The sequence below is a fragment of the Meles meles genome, chromosome 14 (genome assembly GCF_922984935.1).
Source record: "Meles meles chromosome 14, mMelMel3.1 paternal haplotype, whole genome shotgun sequence".
Taxonomy (NCBI): Eukaryota; Metazoa; Chordata; class Mammalia; order Carnivora; family Mustelidae; genus Meles; species Meles meles.
Window position 1 is genome coordinate 74,216,965 of NC_060079.1, and position 22,168 is coordinate 74,239,132.

The 22,168-nt window shown below is 42.3% G+C and overlaps 1 protein-coding gene across 21 annotated transcripts in view; it reads right to left on the minus strand.

Annotated features, from left to right (window-relative positions):
* DOCK9 (dedicator of cytokinesis 9) overlaps nucleotides 1–22,168 on the minus strand; it is a 283,179-nt gene that overhangs the window by 113,671 nt on the left and 147,340 nt on the right. For all 21 annotated transcript variants that reach the window (XM_046028152.1, XM_046028144.1, XM_046028150.1 and 18 more), the window contains exons 3-9: nucleotides 18,511–18,600; nucleotides 14,824–14,906; nucleotides 12,719–12,788; nucleotides 10,800–10,895; nucleotides 9,695–9,829; nucleotides 3,678–3,852; nucleotides 2,679–2,746 (exon numbers count right to left, since the gene is read on the minus strand). In XM_046028152.1, coding sequence (XP_045884108.1) covers nucleotides 2,679–2,746; nucleotides 3,678–3,852; nucleotides 9,695–9,829; nucleotides 10,800–10,895; nucleotides 12,719–12,788; nucleotides 14,824–14,906; nucleotides 18,511–18,600 — 717 coding nt within the window. The remainder of the gene's footprint in view (nucleotides 1–2,678; nucleotides 2,747–3,677; nucleotides 3,853–9,694; nucleotides 9,830–10,799; nucleotides 10,896–12,718; nucleotides 12,789–14,823; nucleotides 14,907–18,510; nucleotides 18,601–22,168) is intronic.

Genomic DNA, 22,168 nt, shown 5'->3' on the forward strand with positions numbered 1-22,168 from the left:
CAACTAAACCAGTGACAGGGGTGAAAGCAACGGGGTAGCAGCTGGGACAGGTGGGCAAGACCATCGGCTGAGGTGCCAGAAATATGCTGTGTGCGGGCCTGGGTGGTGGTTATGCAGGTGCAGAAATGTGAAATCCACTGCACGATACAACTAGTGCTCCTTGCAAGTTCTACTCCAATAAAAAAGAATGAAATGAAATAAAAAGAGACGGGAGCTGAAACCAATTCAACTGATTTAACCAACTGATTCTGTTTTGTGGTTATGCACAGTCTGAAAATAGCCCCCAATACATATGTAGGTATGTTATCTCTATATTCTCTCATTTATACTTTTAAAACTTTCCCAGGTCCTAAGACTGAGAAATACTGAATTATTATGCCAGCCAGGCCCAGGTAGGCAGTGAGAGAAGAAAGGAGGGCACAACTCCTGTATGTCTTCACGGGGAAAAGAAAAGTATAGATTTTCAATCAACATTAGTCTTCTCCTAGGTGTCTGCCGCGTTCAACCAGTCAGTGTAGGAAGTTACTTCTCCCATTCTGGATTGTACTGCATATGTCGGCTGCTTCATAAAGCAAGTTCGAACACTTTGAGAAACTATGAGCCCCCAAACATCCAGAAACAAAAAAGCAAATCTCAATGAAAAATATGACACACAGAAGTTCACAGCACAAAAACACATACACACAGGCCAAAGCCCTTCCCAGCTGAGTAGGAGGTTACCATGGTGGTGCTAAAATTAGCTTTAATAGGCAGGTGCTAAAAAGATACTGCGTAACAGTCAAGTCGAAGAAAAACAACACTCTCCAGTCCTAGCCAGGGAGGGAGATTTTATATTTTAGAATAGCCATGTTGTCTTAAAGTAAAGGTCAATGCTGAATGCGAGTCTATTTATAATCGTATATGGATAAACCATGTTTTCTATTACAGTGTTTAAGATGTGGGTGTGTAGGGTCTCTGTTACAATGTAGTCCCAAAGAAAAAGAATAGAATGGCAGTAACAGAAGAAGAATATAAATGGCCAGAGAAAACAAAGATATTTCTCTCACTTAAAAGAGAATCATTCATAGACGCGTATCAGGAGACAAACACAAGGATATTCATTGTAGCATTGTTTGTAATAGAAAAAAATGGAAGTAAGAGAACAGCTAAAATGAAATGCTTACATGGCACAAGAGAAGGGATGAACTAGTCTATAAGCAGTTTCGATGGATCTCAAACACAAGGCTGAATTAGAAAAGCACATGCAGAATCGTATGTTAGCATTCATATGACATTTTTAACACATGAAACACAACCATATATATCATTATGATAGGTACATTAGTAAAGATAAAGCAATAAAATGGAAGTAATCCCAGAAAACTCATAACAGTGGCTGTCAACAGTTGAGGTCGCGGGGGAGGAAGAATGGTGTTTAAAACAACTTCAACCACAACTGGTGTTTTATTTCTTTAAAAAATATGGAAGCTAAAAGAATAGAGTAACAGCGTTGAATCTGGGTCGTGGGAAAGAGACGGTGGTTTTGATCTTCTTTGTGCTTTTCGGTTACTTTTACATTTCTCAAAATTATTAAAAACAGATATAACATTTTTTTTTCATTCAGAGTGACCCAGGAGCAATTTATAAAACTCAAACTCGGGCAGCCCCTCCTTGGTTTAGTGGCAAGACTGCCACAGACCATCCTCTTTGGAAGTGTGTCTACCGACTTGAGAAAGGAGAACACACGTGTGAACCCAGTGAGTACCATGTTAACATGGGAACCTTTGGGGCACCTGGATGGCTCAGTCGGTTAAGCGTCCGACTCTTTAGTTTCAGCTCAGACCATGATCTCAGGGTCATGGGATCAAGCCCAGTGTCAGGCTCCTTGCTCAGTGCGGAGTCTACTTGAGATCCACAGACTCCCCCTCACCCTCTGCCCCTCTACCTCTCCCTACTTTCTCTCCCTCTCTAAAATAAATAAATAGGGGCGCCTGGGTGGCTCAGTGGGTTAAAGCCTCTGCCTTCAGCTCGGGTCATGATCTCAAGGTCCTGGGATCGAGCCCCGCATCAGGCTCTCTGCTCAGCAGGGGGCCTACTTCCTCCTCTCTCTCTGCCTGCCTCTCTGCCTACTTGTGATCTCTGTCAAATAAATAAATAAAATCTTAAAAAAATAAAATAAACAGGGGCACCTGGGTGACTTAGGAGACCAACTCTTGATTTGGCTCAGGTCATGATCTCAGCGTCATGAGACTGAGCCCGACATCAGGTTCCTGGCTCAGCACAGAGTCTGCTTGAGATCCTTTCCCTCTGCCCTTCCCCACACTCCCCACACTCTCCAAAATAAATAAATGAATAAAATCTTTAAAAAACAAAACACAGGAAGCTTTATCTGTGCATTTTTGTTATTTCTGCAATACCTGTGATTTGGTATTAAATATTATGGAGGAGCAGGAACAAGGAATAATAAAAACAGAGTAATTTATAAGGCACTTTCTGGAAAAAAGACTAAAATTTGACTCAGGTCAGTATTTAACCTCACTTCATATTCAGCTCAGAAAAGAGAAAGCACAACATCTTTTTAACGATTTACTACAATGCGATTGTTGATCATTTCAACAGATTCTATGCTGGACAGACTCAGGAAATGAGAAATATGTCAATACCAATCTACAACGAGCAGAAGAAGCAGATGATATTACCTTGGCAAGTTCAGGCAGGTAGCTATCTAAACCAGAACCAGAACCTTCCAATTTGCTTTGTTCATCATCTGAAATTGCAAAAACAAATTATTTGAGTCACTTGTAATTGAATGTATTTTATTTAAAGCAGGAAGTCAAAGGCCACTTCTCCTTTGCACCCTAGAACACAGCAGTTTTCAATTCTGGATGCCTATTAAAAACACCTCAGAGCTTTTTAAAAAAATACTGATGCCTAGGGTTGAGAGTCAAACATTTAATAACTGATACAGTATGGACACTGTCTAAAATGAACAGAGCACCAGCCCACATGGCCACATCCATCAGGGCCACTAAAAGTCAGGCCTGCCCAGGTCCCACCCCAGATCAACTGAATCAGAGTCTCTGGTGGGACAAAGGAAACAGAATTTTTTGAAGTTCCCAGGAACTTCTAAGGTACAGTCAGGGTTGAGAATCACATGTCTAAGGGCTTGAAATAAAACACGAATTGTCAAGAACATAGCCAGGTTTTTTTCCACCAAATTGCCCATCTTAACTCTGTCTTTAAAATTCTAAAGGATTAAGATTAATGGTAATAGAAATAACTATACTTAGTATTTTAAGTGCTGACTCTATGCCAGGCACTCAAGATACATAATCTTATTAAATCCTCCCATCAACCAGTAAGTTCCATTTTATTCCCATTTCACAGATGGGTAAACCAAGGCTCAGAATATGGAAGTAGCCTGCCCAAGGTCTCAGAGCCGAAAAATGGTATTGCTGAGATTTGGAACTCCCGTCTTCCTTTCTGCCCCCAGAACCGTGGTTCTTTCTATTACGTGATTTCCTGATAAAAATGTTGTCAGGGTTGCAAATTCCAATGTGATAAAACCCTCGTTGACAAGCTCTCTGCAGAGCTGCAATCTGTCCCATTGCTCACGTACCTGTGCAGTATGTCTACTTCTGTGCCCTCTGACAAAATTAAAGACACCAACTTTGTTGGTGAGAAAGCAATCTATGTACCTTCATGAGAGTCTCCATTTCGCTTTTCTTGCATTGCAGCTTCAAAGTTAAGCTGGAGAATCTTGTTTAGAATTGTGATCCATTCCTCCATTTCTGCTTCACTGTCTGCGGCCAAAAGGTAACTGCTTTTGTCCTGCATCTTGAGCTCAAAAGCAAACCGCCTGACTTTGTTGTTCTGAAATTGAAAAGGAGTAAAAGAGACACATTTTAAGAGAAGGGGAATGGCCTTACATTTTTTTTTCTCTTTATTATTCGCTGGCGGGTGCTGCCTTATTGGCATGTGGGGCAAGCCCCCTCCCTGCAGACCCCATCACCATCTATACCTTCCCTGCTTTTACTGTCTTCATAATTTTATTTTCCCGTTTGACACACTATGCATTTTACATATTTATCTTATTTGTTGTCTGTCTCCTCAAATGGAACGAGAGCTCCTTTAGGACGGAGATTTCTTTTGTTCAAGGCTACAGCTGTATTTCTGGAACACTGTCTGGCACACAACAGGTTCTTGAAAAAATATTTATTGAATGAGAGAAATTTCACTGAAAATTTTCAACTCCTCCAGCACCCTTTTTTTTAAAAATTTTTATGAAATAGTGTGTGGTATCATATTTTTAAAAGCGAACCACAATTTAAAAAAACAAACCATTATCTATCGATATACTTGACTTCCTTTTCTGGAACTTTCCCATCATTTTTGAGTCCCCAAAGGTATTTGGATACCATGTCTACAGCCTTCCCTCTTGCCTCCAGTTTTTATATGTATGAAAGAATGCCCAGCTCCACGTACAAAAACAGAAGCCACATGCTTTAAATGATGAGAATGCATGTGCCTCATGTCAGGGTTTCTCAACCCTGGCACTACTGACGTTCGGAGCCGAAAATTCTTTGCTGTGGGAGCTGTCCTATGCGCCGCAGGATGTTTAGCAGCACCCCTGACCTTACCCGCTACATGCCAGGAGCATAATCCCAGTTGTGAAGATCAAAACATGTCTCCAGATAGTAACAAACCTCCCCTGGTGAGCAAAATTACACATCCACACACCCCCCCACCAAGGGACAGCACTAGACAGCAGCTCAGCCCAGGACTGTGATTAGGACCTTGCTTGCACAAACCAAGGACAACCTGTAGGGGGCAGAGCAGCCCAGGCCCACTAGATGCTCGCGGGTTAGCAGCAGTCCCCTAGGGCTGCTCAGCATAGGTGGCAGGGATGGGCTGACCCTCCCCAAGGCGGCTGTGTTCTTTAGAAGCCTACTTCTCAGACACACACAGCACGATACCACGCCAGGCAAGGTCAAATTCCCTCACACAGCCTGCCCACTGTGGGCGCCTCCCTTCATGTCAGGGCCAGAATGAGACAGGAGTCAAACGCCTGGCTGTGAAATGGGTTTTCTGTTCCACTCACAGTCATGAAAATAAGTTAAAAGTGGGGGAGACATCAGGCCTTGGTCTGCACTGTTTCTCTTTATCAGCCTCAGCATCCTGATCTGAAAATAAGTCTAATCAACTTCAAGGTTTGAAAATGCTTTTGAGGCCTTAAGATTCTACACTGGGATTTCTTTCAGGAAAATTCCAGTTTATGCATTTCTTTGAACCCACAGCATTCATCAGCTACTTTTTAAAATTATAATGTCCAAAAACAATTTAAACACACACACACAAACCGTTGGCACCTAGCTTACAAACAAATCTGGATTAAAAACAAATTAACATTTCTGAAGCCTTGGTTACAATTCATTAAACGCGGAACACCATCCCGACGACAAAAAGCATATGAAGAAAGCGATGTCCCCTGAAGTCAGAAGCTAAGGTTATGAAGGCCATGGCAGGACAGAGTGACAGCCCAGGGATGCGGGACGCATTGCCTAAACACCGTGACGCAGGTGACCAAACTCTTAAACTTCTTTTAAAAAGTCAATGCCAGAAGATTTAACTGAAAAGTAACTTAAAAGGTCTCTGAACTCAAGAATACAAATGATACTCCTACTTGAAAATCCCACGCAAGTTAATTCACCGTGATTGACAATTCACTCTGGGACCGCCTACTTTACACTGTGAATAAACTATTTTGATACAATCTAGTTCCTACCAAAGCTGCTTTCAGCTGGGGGTGGGGGGGGGGGGTAGTTTCTGGCCGAGAGTCACCCACGTGCCAGTGAGCGGTTGACGCAAAGATCATTTTCAGTGAACGTTGTTATCTGGTGCGATCTCCTTGATCTAAGGCCCCAAAACACCTTCGTGGATTCCATCATTTGGAGGGGGGTATCTCCTGAGTAGTGTTTTGGGTTTTTTGTTTTTAAATTGGTTTCCAATAATTAAAAATACTAAGATTTAAGTAAAATTTTGTATTTCTGGATTTCCTGGGGCAAAAAACCCCAGATCATTTGGCAACCTTGAGCTGGTAGTTCTGTCCAGCAGCATCAGCCACAGCTGAGAGGCCCTGGCCCCACAAGACAGGGCCATTTGTGGTCCTGTTTGTCATGGTTCTCAGCACTCCCTCTTACTCTACGCTCAGGCCTCTCCTTCTACTTAATTTTCCTGCTTGGCTCCTGCAGACATGAGTCTGGACCCTAACTTCTGTTGCTGGCCTGATGACATAACAGGGTCTGGATTTATTCTCCAATCGTTAACTACTAGAAAACAGAGCAGAATCGATGAAAACAACTGTCTTTAGACATCTGACAACAGGTAGGGCAGGCGGGGGATCCCTGATGGATGGGAAGTAAATGAGGTAAGCCTGGGCAGCACCTCAGCATTCCACAGGAGGCGGTATCCATGTTGCGGCCCAGGAAGGGGAACCCGGAAGAGGCCTACAGTCTCCCCGAGTTAATGAAACTGACCAGAGTTCAAGAACCAAGATACAGGACAGTTTCCAGAATGAGAGCTCTCCCACAGTCTGCAGTACATAAGACAAAAAGAAATCCCAGTTTACTAGCAAACAGAGGCACACATACATTATGTGTACATTTTCTACTTGTATGTTATGCCTTAACAAAAAAAGTTTACCAAAAAAATCAAAATGAAACAAACTAACCTAAATTTCAGGCCCCTAGCGGTAAAGAGAAGATGGAGAAGAACAGGGATTAAGAATAGCATCAGACCGGGGCGCCTGGGTGGCTCAGTGGGTTAAGCCGCTGCCTTCGGCTCAGGTCATGATCTCAGGGTCCTGGGATCGAGGCCCGCATTGGGCTCTTTGCTCAGCAGGGAGCCTGCTTCCCTCTCTCTCTCTCTCTGCCTGCCTCTCTATCTACTTGTGCTCTCTCTCAAATAAATAAATAAAGTATCTAAAAAAAAAAAAAAAAAGAATAGCATCAGACCCCCAAAGGAACACAGACACCCAGAAGATAATGGAGTGTCTTCAAATTCTAAGGTGAATTTCATCTTGGATTTCCACCTTTCAATCAAATATGAACGCAAAACCAAAAATATTTGCAGGTAAGGGGCACCTGGGTGGCTCAGTGGGTTAAAGCCTCTGCCTTCGGCTCAGGTCATGATCCCGGGGTCCTGGGATCGAGCCCTGCATTGGGCTCTCTGCTCAGCAGGGAGCCTACTTCCTCCTCTCTCTCTGCCTGCCTCTTTGTCTACTTGTGATCTCAGTCTGTCAAATAAATAAATAAAATCCTAAAAAAATTTTTTTTTAAATATTTGCAGGTAAGTTAATGCTCAGGATAACAGCAACTCAGACGTGATTTCTCCGGAGCTACTTGGAGGATGTGCGCCTCCAAAACAAGAAAGTCAAAAAAGACTGAAGACGACACGGGATCTCAAAAACAGGGAATCCAATGCAGGGACGAAGGCAGAGAGTGTTCAGAATGACGGCTCTCCAGAGACCGAGAAAGCTATCAGTCTAGATTAGAGCAGGAGGGCGGGCTGTGGGAGCTAAAATGCCACCTTCCATCACAAGATGTCCACAACTGTAGAATAAAAACCAGCAGACATGCCTCATCCCGCATTAAGGAGGCACAGCCCCAGGAAGAAGAGTGAAAAAGGTGAAAGTGATCATTTCAGGGGAGTGCAGAATGGATGGGGCGGAGGTATGGTAGGCAGGAACGTGCATACTGTAGTGCCTTTTCGCGCTATTTGACTGTTTGGCCCAGAGGAATGTATTACTGGGCTAAAAATACAATTTAATCTTACACGTGTGAATACATACACAAGCATACACCAGAGAGTCAAACCAGACAGCTGTGTCTCCAACCTCAATCACACTGGCCCCACAAAACCACCTTTCTTATAGAACCGAGCTTCGGGCCAATGTCATCAGCCAACATCGAGTCATTTTTAGGACGAATTCTCTGATAATGGTGACTGCTTCTATTGTGAGGAGTTGTCAAGGAGATTGTTCATTAATCGCACAGTGCCCTCTGTCTGAGGGCCCCCATGAGAAATGTCTGAATGATCTTCATTCTGGGATGGCTCGGACAGCTTCTGACTAATTGGACTGTTTGCAACCGTGTGCACTGTGCTGACTGGGTCTCCCAGGGAGAAAACACAGAGGCCAGTTTGCCACCCACCCACAGCAGGTGTCAGGTCTCTTTAACACCTTTGCTTTTTTTTCTTAGCTAATTCCTCTCATCTCCTCCCTACCCAGACTCCTTGTTCACCTTCCTGCTTTTAAACCCACTTCAAATGGATCCTTGTACATTATTGCCTTAGATCTTCCTGGAAAGTGGCCGGGGAACAGGTGGAGGGGGTGGGCAGATTGGGAAACTGGCAGCTTGCTTTCAAAGACAATTCAGTTAGGTATGGAAGGACCTACATCAAACTGGTATCAGCAGCTCTGCGAGAAATGGAGAGACTGGGATGGAGAGGAACCTTCAGTTTATCTACACAGTCTGATATTTTTTATGAGTACATTGTAATAGAAGTGCATTATGCGTGATCACAAATAATTTTAAGAATGACTCTACAATTAGAGCGCCTGAGTGGCTCAGTTGGTTAAGTGTCTGCCTTTGGCTCAGGTAGTGATCTCAGGGTCCTGGGATCCAGCCCTGCGTCGGGTTCCCTGCTCATGCTCACTCTCTCTCTCTCATAAATAAATAAAATCTTAAAAAAAAAAAAATAAGCCTGCAAATGCATTAGCACTGTAGTAACAAAAATATCTAATACTGGCTGAAGTCTTACCATGTGCCAGCACTGTTCTAAGCTCTTTATATATATATATATTTATATATATATATATATTTTTTTTAAAGATTTTTATTTATTTATTTGTCAGAGAGAGCACGCAGAAGTGCACAAGCAGGCAGAGGCAGGGAGAGAAGCAGGCTCCCCGCCAAGCAAGGAGCCTGATGCGGACCTCGATCCCAGGACTCTGGGATCATGACCTGAGCGGAAGGCAGTGGCTTAACCGAATGAGCCACCCAGGCGTCCTTTTTTTTTTTTTTTTTAAGCTCTTTATGTACGTTAATTAATCCTCTCAGTAACCATATTTGACAATTATCTGTGTTTAACAAATGAGGAAACAGGTATAGAAAGGATCAATGATGTCTCCGAGATTACACAGCCTGTTACAGCCGTTAATCGGTAGAGCAGGGATCTGACCGCAGTCTTATCTAAAAACCAGTCTTTCCTGACCATCCTGCTTTGGTACTATGACCATAGTGGTAAAAGTCAGCACCGAGAGGCTAAGAACTGTTCTGGCTACTTCCAAATTAATTCATCCAGACCTCTCAACGTACCCTACTAAGGAAACACAATCATTATGCACATTTTACATACGAAGAAACCTTTGATAACAGCCTGTCCCAGGCCACACAGCTGCAAAGCGGCTGAGCCATGTCTGAAACACAGGAACTCGCACGCCAGGGCGCTAGGCCCACTACAACAGAACTCCGTCGGCCTTCTGTGCCAGCTCCCATCATGATGAAAAACAAGTCTTTACTCACCTGACAGTGAGCTATTTTATTCCCACCCCAAACCCTGCCACTCTTGGAAGCGTGTGCTTAACTCTGTACATTCACAGACAGCACTCTTAACAGGTAAGAAAACTCCAGGATGCAACCCTAATCACAGTTACCTGAATCACGCCCATACAGGAATCCAGAAATATCGATCCTTTGGGTTCTTTGGAGATCTTTTCATCTTTATAAAAATTCAAATTGTAGGATCCGTCACCAAGTTGAAGCAGGTGGAAAAACCGTCTTTTAAATGACTGAGAGAAGAACACACACACGGCTATTGTTCCAAAATGAAAAGAATCCCAATGTCTATCGATAACTCACAGCTATATACATACGTAAAAACCACTTCTGTTCTCTCCAAAACAAACCCAATTCTGGCCAGCGCCCCAGGTAATGGTGAGTTAAGACTCTCCATCACATTTAATAATTTCAGTACATTTAAATTCTGAGGCAGTGGTTCACTTAACATGCATGGGTCATTTTTCTCACCCACAGAATTTGATATTTTTACATAACCACCCAAAAGCAGTGCAGTGAGTTCCAATTTGGGATGCAGCACAGAAGGATGGAAACTTTCTCAACTCCCCAGGGTCTCTTGCTCACACAGAACAGGAACTTTTCTCTGCCTCGTGACACTGAATGCTTTTCCAGCCTCAGGATCACCGCGGTCAGCAGTTCCCGTGAACTCTTTTTCATCTCCCTGTCCATCCTCCCTTCCATTATTTCTCTCCTCTTTATTATTTATCCTGGTCTTTTTCTGGTCCTACTTCTCTCCTGAGTGGCTTTTTATACCACTTTTGCACTTCTCTTTGCAACCCCCTTCGAATCTAACGGTTTTCCCTTCCTCAAGTTTTGCCTTTCTGACTTTCTCACAGTAGACCTCTCCAAAGGGCTTAGGTTTAGCCCCCGGGTGGCGGGCCTGGAGGAGCCCTGCAACACCCTCGCTGTGCACCCATGGAAGAAAGCCCATGTCGGTGACTGAACCCTCCCACCAGCCCAATCATGGTCTCATCACGCAGGTGGGCGGAGGGGGCAGCAGAGAGGAGGGGGGAGATGGGACGGTACCAACAGGGGTTGAGCACCAGGGAGGCAGCTCACTAACCAGCCAGTGCCACTGTTGTCAGGAAGAACAACAAACCCATTCATTCTGAGCTTTACTCCCAAGACCTACAGCAGAAAGGGCTTAATGAGCGGGGAGTGCAGGGTGACGGGCCTCCTTACCCTCATGGTCACGCTTATCGCACTGTTCATGTTGCCTTTGTACAACCAGCCGTGCTTGGTGATCCCGCCCTTCTGAGAGCCAAGAGAGGCAGCATCCTAGGAGAGAAGGCAAACCACAGTCAACCTCCTCCTCCTACTAATCCTACTTGCTGTGAGTTTGGTCAACAGGAAAATCATTCCATCCGTGCCAGACTGCCCCACCCTGCCCCTTCCCTGGAGTCACCACCTGCCACAAGTCACCTTAGAGTCCACTTGGCAGTCAGAGAGAGGGAAAAGCCTAAATTCCTGAAAAAGCTGTAGCCCATTAAAAGGCAAAGCTAGCTCCAATCCAAATTTTTAAGAATTTAATGAACCACAGAAAGTACATACCATACTTGACCGCTCAGGTTGTAAGGTCTCGCCTGGTTTCAGGAAAAATGTTTTCGAATTACACTCCCCTATAATTGGAGGATGAAAGCAAATTCCTGGAAAACTTCCCAGAGGCTCAGTTCAGGGGAAGGTGAGTGAAGAAAGAAAGGAAACTGGAGGCCACAGAGAGAAAGAAGGGATGAAAGAAAGGGATGGGACAACAGCACGGAAGGAAAGACAGACAAGAGGGTACAGAGACAACGGGGAGGAGGGGTCAGAAAAGGGACACAGCTAGAAAAACAAAGAGACTCTCTGCTATAGGTTGACTAGAGCTGTGGGCTCTGGTGTAGGGAGGTGAGCATGGGGCCGCCGGGTACTGCTGAAAACACGTAAGGCATTCACGCGTACATCAGACAGACAGACAGATGACATGTGTACACACACAGTGTAGCCAATCTGCTGCACGCCGACTCAGGGCCCTCCACACTCTCCCTCATGTGGCTCCCTTGCAGTCTCCTTGCCCCTCGAAAGCAGAGGCCGCTGAACACTTCAGTGCGGTGAGTGGGAAGAGAGGTCCACACAGAGTCACGTAACCTGGCTCACACCTCTGAAGACTAGTCTCTAAGAATCATCTTTATTGCTGTAATCAAGTAGACAACTGCAGAAAGACCCATCTTAGGTTTTGTTTTAGACCATCTCAATATTAATATTGGTGGTTTAATGTTCTTATTATTAGCAATAAGAGAAATAACGTTCCTGTCCAGGATTTTACTGTTTGTTGTGTGCCCTTACATGCATTATTTCAATTGTTTCAAGTTTGTTTGTTTTTTTAATTACTAATCGGCATCCAGTTTTTTTTAATATCTTTTCATTTTGAATGACTACTTAGTCTTCCCAGAATTATTTTATGAGTGGTTTCTAAAATAATTTGCTACCATGGATGTTTTAATGGCTGGTGTTATGGTTTAGGTGATAATCAATGAATCAATCAATCAATAAGGACACCCTCCTACCCAACTCACAATGAGGCATCTAATGGGGAGAATGAGAAATGGAGAAATGGGCTGAATTGACTTTTTAGTAGGTCCCTTGTTCAGTCATCTTAATACCCCGTTCTCTTTATGCACTTTTCCAAGAGCAGGGGGAGTGGCTTTGTGGGAAAAGACAGGGAAAAAAAAGTTCCGTGGTACCATGCACTTCACTCAAAGCCATTACTAAAGAAAAAGCCATTTAAAGTCTACTGGTTTGTTTCAAGATATCCTGTTGAAAAACAAGCTAAACTTAAGGTCTAAGTAATCTTAATATTTTTTAACAATGTAGCCAAATCTTATCCAGGCCTTTGAAAATGATCTCAGAACAAATAAACAAGACAGGAAGAACATGTACCTCGAAGCAGTCAAGTTGAAAGGGAGACTGTATTTCAATCAATCCAACAATACATTTAAAAAAAATTCTTCCCCTGTTTCAAGAAACATTCCAACTCCTCTTTTGGCTAAATGCTGGTGATTTTCCAACCAATCTTGCAAATCTATAAACGAAATCGAGTTTTAAGTCGGCAAATGATCACCTACCTCGTCTTTGTCAACCTCCTCATCAACTTCATAGACATGAACTGGAAGTTTATCCAACTTGGCCACTTTGCTTTAAAGAGAAGAAATAAATTTGTTTTATAATCCATGCATTTCTTTCCCCATCAAAGGAACCATCATTTAACAATCCAAAGCTGGCCCACTCAGTTGAAGAACAGAAGAAATCAGCACTACTGCTTTGCAAAGTGGGTGATCCCAGAGTTAAAAAGCCCCCAAAAGCCAGGGAGAAAAGCTGGCATAAATATATTGACAATGGGAAAGTGTAGGGGCATCTGGATGTTTCCAGTGGTAGAGTGCGTGACTCTTGATTTCAGCTCAGGTCTTAATCTGGGGGTCATGATCAAGCCCCACGTTGGGCTCCATGGAGCCTACTTTAGAAAAAAAAAAAAAAAAAGTTAAAGTCTGTCAAAAAATAAGACTTGGTAGAACAACTTTTTTTAAAAAAAGATTTATTTTATTTATGTGTGAGAGAGAGAGAGAGACACCACGAGCGGAGGAAGGGGGAGAGGGAGAATCTCAAGCAGACTCCACGCTGACCTCAGGGCCCAACTTGGGGCTTGATCTCACAACCCTGAGATCATGGCCTGAGCCAAAAATCAAGAGTCAGACACTTAACTCATTGAGCCAGCAGGCACTCCTTAGAATTACTTTCAAAATGAAGTTTCTAAGAGAAAATGGGAAATGGGGCCATGGCCTTCAGAGTGGGAGGCCCTGTCTTGATGATGACAGTATTAACAAAAGCACAGTAACGGCGGCCAGCACTTATTAAACAGTATGATCTAAGCACTGGGCTTCACATGTACTATCTCCTTTAGTCCTTTACATGATGGGGGCTGGTGTCACGACAATTTAATAGACAAAAAGACAGAGATTCACAGCGGGCAGAGTGAGCAGAAGATGCAGACAGAGTACAGAATCTATGTTCTTAATCACTGTTAGAATCCTCCCTCTCTTTCTTACCAAACAACTGGAAAATTATTAATGCCAAAGATGAAATTGACCAGTGGTGAAAGGGTCCCTTCCAGGAAGTCCACTACATCTCATAGTCTGTTCCACGATAACCAGGAGAATAGTGCGAACCAGACTAGCAGTGAAGATAGGTTATTCAATCAAATGGAAAGAACTTAAAAAGCCCCAAGTAAGTACTGGGTAAGTAGAGAACTAAGGAGCATACCCATCTGGAGAAGATAATGCGGGAAGGGAGTGATTTGAGCAGAGGTTCAAAAGAGTCAGTCGGGAAGTTGGCTGAGCACTCTTAAGGAGTGGCTGAACCACACAAATAGGGAAAACAAACAGCAGGGTCCACTGGGAATAGTTTCAATGGTTCAAACTCATAGATACCACAAAACACAGAGGAGAACTATATTAATAGGGTCTCCATTATAGGTAAAATTTTCACTGGCGATGGTTACTTTTGAAATACAACCCACAGTTATTTGATTTTGATTTTGGGTTTCATAATCAGCTCTACCTAAATTTACCGACTGCATCATTTCACAATGTACCATTTGGTAACAAAACCTCTCAAGGCAAGACCAACCTACCCATGGTTCACTTTAATGACCACTAATCAATATAAACACCCTTGTTTTTGGTGTATTCCAGAATGCGTTAACACTTTAAAGAATACGAAAAAAATAATCTGGGGAAATGTTTGCTCTTTGATTTACTTTTTTTTTTCCAACATAAAACTTATTCACTATAAAGTGTTTTTGTCTCTTCAAAATATTCTTTCAAAGATAAAACACACTGTAGCATTTACGTTTTCTTGGTCTTCTATTTCTCACTGACAGTACATTACCTGCTGTGCTTTGTCAGCCATATCCTGAAAAGAACCACTGGCCACAAGTAAACCATGTGTTTGTTTACCATTTACCAATCCCAGAGTGCGAGCTTTGAGTCCTACTATTGAATACCCTGAAAATCACAGCTATTCCTTATACATATAAACCATCTAGAAATATTTTCTCCAATTACTCTGACTGAATATGAAGTTGCATATTATATATCTCTCTAGGCATTTCAAGTGCAAAAAATTGTTGCCCACGTGCATAACCCCACCTTGTGTGGTCTGACCATTTACTCACTTTGGAAGCTGTCGAAACTCTCCCGAGTAATCTTCAAACTTATAGTTCACAAGATGCCAGTCAGAGTTATAGGTTTTGATGCACTACGAGGGGGCGGATAAAAAAAAAAAAAAAAAAGCATAAGAGGAAAAAGAAAAAAGATATGTGATGGCTTTTGGAGGACGTTTGGGAAGGTTTACGAATGCACACCCACGCCAACATCAGAAAGAATCCTTTCACCTCAACCCCTTTGGGCCTGAAATTCCATAGTCAGAGGATCCTGTAAAGCTTAAAAATCACTAAAACATTATCCTTCGGAGTGGGGTCACTTTAAGTGACCATCATTCATGACCAGAGAGTGGATTTTACAAGGGGACAAACCTCACCTCAGTTGCTGCATTTACATAACAAACTATGTGCGGCTTCTGACTTCAAAGCCCTGGGTTCTTCAGAAGTCATGTGCCCACTATGAGAACACGGAAGTGGATGGAAAGTGTGACCCTAAAGACCCTTTCGGGGTGTTTACTAATGTCACAGCTAGCTTTGTTATTAAATATAATATAAATCTGCCCTCAGTTCTTCCTTCTATTTATAAGGGCCAGAGTGAGGTTATTAGGAGAAAAGATTGAGGTTCCAGTTCACAATGATGCCACGACATCACCATGTGGGCGCACATGCACGAACCAAGGTGGGGAGCTTTACATCTACCTTGACATTAGCATACACACTGGTGTGGCGCCCAGGGTGGGCTGTCCCCAAACGTACAATAGCATATGGCTTATTAGGAACTGAAGCTACTTGAGGGTCAACCCGCTCAAAGGATACTGATACCCTCCTCTGTCCCCATGAAAACCAGAAAAAATTTCCCCTATGAAAATCACTCTCCTGTACTAAGAAGTAAAAAAAAAAAAAAAATCCTTATTATCAGAGGTAGAGACCTGAAAGTTGAAAAAGCTACAGAAATAAGCCTCCTCATTTTTTTCTCACCTACTACTTCAGCCTAAATTCTACTTAGAATTCCTTACTAATTAAAACTCCCAAATACTTCTCTTCTTTATCCTGTCAATGCCTCACAAATTTACTCTTTGTGTCTAAAATGTGTAAAAACTGCCTGCCTTGGTCATTTCTTGGGGGTTTGTTTCATCAGTGGACCTCCATGTCCACATAATAAAATTTTGGGTTTTTTCTCCCTGTTTATGTTTCTTATATCAATTTAATTCCTATGCCAACTAGAAGAAACCCCGGGCGGAGGGAGAAAAGTAAGTTTCTGCATCCCCTACATTGCATTAAACTACCTCACTACCCAACAGACTCAATGGACCAGCATGGTGTCTTTCACTCATCTATCCAGGATGACCCACTGAGTGGTACGTAGACTCAAGATTATAAGTCCTGCCAGACTCTATGCGAAGCCCTCTACAGGCAAGGTCGTGAAGGGCAGGCAGCGTAAGATTTTTATGTTACACTCTGAAAGCAGAGAAGGGTTAGGAACAGAGGCAGATGGGGTTGCTGAACTTTTCAATCTCTTTGCCAGGTAGTGACGAATGATACTCTTTTATTCTTGTAAATGCTTCTCAGAAATACTTTCAAAGCATTTTCACATTGAGAACATCTGACATCCACACTCCAAGTTACATTCCAAAGCAAGTGTGATTTCAGAATTACCTGTGGTTTGGGTTCTCCCACTATTCTCTCTAGGTCCATTAGCACAGCCAAGTCAGGTCTGACCAGGTGTGACACAGGCTTGCACATGCACTCTTATTCTCTGTTCAGCTTTCTGAACAAGCACGGCAACTAAAAGGCTATCACCAAAGTCTCCGGCAGGACATTAAACCTACTCAAGTATGACATGTATCTGCCCAGCTAAAAAATAAATAAATAAGCACACACTTGTACATAAGCAGTGAATTTATGAATGTAACGCCTGAGTGCCCAGATTTTTAGTATTTTAGGTAAAACAGGTAGGAAAGATAATTATTATGTTTAAATATTTTGCATTATAAGAAACTATTAAAAAAAAACAGCTAAGCAGTTAAAAAGCCAGAAAGTCATTCATTTAAAAAGCCCTCGTTGACAGTGCACACAGCAGACACCAGCTAAATTCAAAGGCTGGGAGCACAGAACCCCTGAAAGCAAGCAACCCCACCCCTCCAGAGATGTAGAAAGTGTAGGAGATGAGGGTTACATCAGAAATCAACATCCAGAGAACTGTAACTCCAGAAAGACAGGGATCTGACTGGCTGATTCCGTGACTGCCCTTTCAAACTCATGAAATTCAATAATATTTTGGAGTTAATACTGAAAGGTTTTTGAAGTTGTTTTAAAAAGAAAGCCATGAGGTCATTCTCGGTTGGAGCAGAGGATGGAGAGGAAGTGTTTCACTCCACCCTAGTGCCAGGGTCCCCAGAGGCCTTTGTTCTGTTGGCTCCGGCAGGAGAGCTCGGAGCTGTTACTGCTCAACCTGCGGTGACTGCAGAACTGGAGAGTCGTCCCTCCAAAATAATATTTTTTAAACAACTGGGAGAACTGAATTAGTAATCAGCAAGTTGCTCCATGTCTTAAAATAAGAGGTCAACGAAACTCTTTCTGTGAAAGGTCAGATAGTATTTTCAGCTTTGAGGGTCACATGGACGCTGCTGCAAATGCTCAGCTCTGAGTTCTAATGTGAGAGTGGTCATGTTAAGGGAGGGGTGTGGCTCTGTTACAATAAAACTTTATTTACAAAAACGGGCTGCAGGACAGACATTGCCTATGGGTCCGTCCCAGTTTGTCTACATCCTGCTTTAAAATAAACATTTCAGACTATATAAACATATCTGGCTCTATTTGTCTGGAATTAATCTTCCTAATATAGTAGCAAAGGAAGTAAGACAGGACGTTGTTTTCAGAAGGATGAGAGATCATTACTTTTACAATTTTAAACACACATTTAATTTTTTGAAAATCTCAATGGAAACAAAATATCGTGACTATGATCTTGTTATTTCAATCGGTCTTCACTTTTAAAAGCCCAACTTCCTTGTGGTGGACAAAATTATTGATGGGCCTTTGTATCATCTGAAATTCAATCAGAAAAATAGGGATAAAAATTCATTATTTTTAAATGCATGAGCACTTTGAGAAACAAAATTAAAAGACTTAATGAGTTCATATTACCTGGGGGAAAAAAAAAACCAAACCCCCAAGGGGGGGAAGAAAAAGCAATTCTAAATGCAGTACTTTCTCTTTCCATGATGTGCACGTTCAAACATGAGTGACAATAATCGTACGCTGACCAGAGATAGTCAAGGTCCGCTCCTGACCGTCTGGTACTTCATGAACACTGAACTAGTCTGGGAAGTAAGTTACAATTGTAAACATATAAATGAAGTAAACGAATACATAAACGTGTGTGTTGAGTCTCCCTGAAAATGATCTCAGCAACAAAGCCTCTGCCAAAGACTTCCAGTGAGTTCCTAAGAGTGACCTCTTTTTCTACACCAGTAAGTTTCTGTAGAATTCATGTTTTAAACAGCCGTCAGAAATGACCCGTGCTGACATTTCTGCCCAAGCTTCAGGCTCCAGAAACCCCATATTAGTCTCCTATTTTAACTTCCACTAAACAGATGGAGTTACGTCTCTGACACTTTCTTGAAAATATCATTGAAATTTAAAGAGCAGGGAGTGTTAGCAGAAAGTGGCTTTACGGTGACGTGTGCGGCGCATTACCTCGGTAACAAACAGGCTCTGAGCTTCCTCTTGCGCATCTGCGGGAACCGTGGAGCACATGTACCGCCCCTGTCTTCTCAGAGTGGCCGTCTGCGGGGGAAAGCACAGGCAGAGGGTTTGGTTACTCCAAGACGGAAAGGCGCCAGCCAGCCTTGGGGTACAGCGGGGCCCCACAGGGACACAGTCACTCTAGTCTCTGCCAGCCCTGTGCTTCCTCCTCCTTGGGTCACACACAACAGATCCCTTTGGGTACCAGAAAGTTCAGAGTCGCGTGCAGGGCAATGGTCCCCACTTCTTTCTCAGTCGGGAACCCTGTGACCCCCTCCAGGGAACCCTTCTGCTCCTCCCCACCAGGAAGGGTAAGGGTCCCTTTCAGAATCCCTAACACTCCGCAACCCCAAGTGCTTGATCTAGTCCCACTACCTTGCCTTTTGCTTGTCTTAACCACCTTTTTCTAGTGTAAAACAGACATACCATAAAACTTACAATTTTAACCTTTTTTTAAAGATTTTATTTTAGGTAAACTCTACACCCAATATGAGCTCGAACTCATAACCCTGAGATCAAGAGTCTTGAGCTCCATGGACTGAGCCAGCCAGACACCCTGTTTTAACCACGTTAAAACCACGTTAGAGTTCAGTGGCATTAAGTAATTCACACTGCTATGCAACTCTCATCACATCCACATCTTCTTTTCCAGTTTTATTGAGAACAATTGACAGACATTACTGTGTACGTTTAAGGCATACAGCACGATGGTTTGCTTTACATCTCTTGTGAAATGAGGACCATGACAGGTTCAGCTAACATCCACTTTTCTCACATAAATACAATAAAAAGAAAAGGGAAAGGGAAAAAAAAACTTTCTCCTCGTGATCCTTGAAATCTCCTAGGATTTACTCTCTCAAGAACTTTCCCATCTATCATTCAGCCATATTCACGGTGGTCATCGTGTCGTACACCAAACCCCTAGTTGTTATCTTATAACTGAAAGTTTGGACCTTCTGACCCCCTTTCTCCAATTCTTCCTCCCCCTACCCTCCACCTCTGGTAACACAAGTCTGATCTCTTTTTCTATGACTTATATCTTGTTTTGTTTTATTCCACATATAAGTGAGATCACATAGTATTTGTTTTTCTCTGTCTCACTTATTTACTTAGCAAAATGCCAGCAAGGTCCATCATGTTGCTGAAAATGGTAGGATATCCTCATTTCTTATGGCTTAATATTATTCTGTTGTAAATATACACCACAACTTCTTTATCCATTCATCTATCAATGGATACTCAAGTTGTTTCCATGTCTTGGCTACTGTAAATAATGCTGCTATAAACATTTTTGAATTAATGTTTTAATTTCCTTTGGATATATTCCCAGAAGGGGGATTATTGGAGGCCATATGGTAGTTCTACTTTTAATTTTTTGAGGCTCCTCCATACGGTTTTCCATACTGACTGCACTGACAGTCATACATACTGACATACTGACAATCCTACCAACAATGCACAAGGGCTCCCTTTTCTCCACATCCATACCAGCATCTATTACCTCTTTTTTCTTTCTTAACATGTTACACAAATAGCTTTATTCATTTCTGTTATTGCTGATCTTTTGGATGACAGCCCTTCTAGCAGACACAAGAAATATCTTTTTTTTTTTTAAGGTTTTATTTACTTATTTGACACAGACAGAGAGAGATCACAAGTAGGCAGAAAGGCAAGCAGAGAGAGGAAGAAGCAGGCTCCCCGCTGAGCAGAGAGCCCGATGTGGGGCTTGATCCCAGGATTCCGGGATCATGACCTGAGCCGAAGGCAGAAGCTTAACCCACTGAGCCACCCAGGCGCCCCAAGAGACATCTTATTGTGATCCTAATTTGCATTTCCCTAATGATTAGTGCTATTGAACATATTTTCATGTACTTGTTGGCTTTTTGTATACCTTCTTTGGGAAAATGTCTACTCGGGTCCTTTGTCCAGCTCAGTGTGGGTTATTTGGTTTTTTGTTATTGAGTTCCATGAGTTCTTCATATATTTTGGGTATTAACCCATGGATATATGATTTGCAAAATTTTTTTTCCCATTCAATAGTTTGTCTCTTCACTGTATTGATGTTCTGTTTTATTGTGCAGAAGCTTTGGAGTTTGGTGTGGTCACCTATTTACTTTTTATTTTGTTGCTTTTTAAGATATCAGAACCCCCCAAATAGTCATTACCAAGACCCATGTTAAGGAGCTTTATTCCAGTGTTTCATCTAGGAGTTCCATGATTTCAGGTCTTACATATAAGTCTTTCAGCCATTTTGCGTTCATCTTCATGAGTAGTGTAAGACATGGGGCCAGTTTCATTCTCTCCCATGGGAACAGCCCATTATCCCGGCACCATATACCGCCTCTTCTACATTCAGTGTTCTTGGCTCCCTTGTCAAGTATTAGTTGACTGAATATGCTTGGGTTTATTTTGGGCTCTAGGTTCTGTTCCATTGGCCTACGTGTCTGTTCTTACCTGGTACCACACCATTTTGATGACTACAGTTTTGTAAGTAGAGCTTGAAACAGGATGTGTGATACCTTTTGCTTTGTTCTTCTTTCTCAGGATCTCTTCGGCTACTTGGGGTCTTTTGTGATTCCACTGAAGGCCTTCATGGGTGAATTACTAATTCATTCAGTCTCCAAAAGGGCTTTGTAGGCCCTTGCTCTTGGTTTCTTTACAAATATCACAAATGGTAACCTTTATTTTCCACCTGTTCCCATGAAATACCACAGAGATATGCGACAATAAGCACTGAAGAGGCAAATCTATTTAAAAAGTTCCTAAGTATCAAGTGATTCTAAGAGGTTGTCAAAACTATTAAAAATCAAGAATAATATAAGAAAAGGGGAAAGAAACAGTTCAAGAAACTGTGTATGTTTCAAGGAAGGATTCACTCTATAGCCCTACTTATCTTGATGTATTTGGGTCTATCAAGATTTTTGAAACTAATTATTATAATTTCAAAATGTTCAGGAAATGCTCGGGTCTAGAAATGGGACTATTAGAGGCATTTCCAGCCCATTTCCTATCACAGCGCAGTCAAAAGAGAAAATTTATTACATTTTCCCAGTAGAATTACTAATCAAGAAACTTTAATTATGTGACACTTTTCCAAACGCCTCTAAGGTGAGAGAAAGAGGATCCGGATCTTTTTGATTCTTGCAGATCAGAGTGAGTGCTGGTATGCTCTCACTTTAAGAAGAAAGCAACTTCAATCATTAAAGAGACATGACCCTTAAGAGATAAGACAGCACTGGCATAATTACACCACCATCTGTGTGGTTATTTACTACCCACCAGGACCAGAGTACTAGGTTTGAGTCCATTAACTGATCAAGTCCTAGCTCCAATTTTGACAAAGCGTAGTTTTCCAACAAGGGCCCTTCACTCCCCTGGAGATGTCATCCAAAGAAACTTAATGCATTTCTTAAAAACCATTCACTTAAATGAGACATACTTCTGTAGTACATATCTAGCTGCAATGTTGTTTTTAGGTCTATTTCTTATTGTATATAAAATTGGATGCTTTAGATGATCTCTTTTAGCTAGATGGCTGCTATCCTTCCCTACGTATGCACGCTGTTCCTCACACCAAGAGATGGAGACGATTTCCCTGTCCTTGAATCTA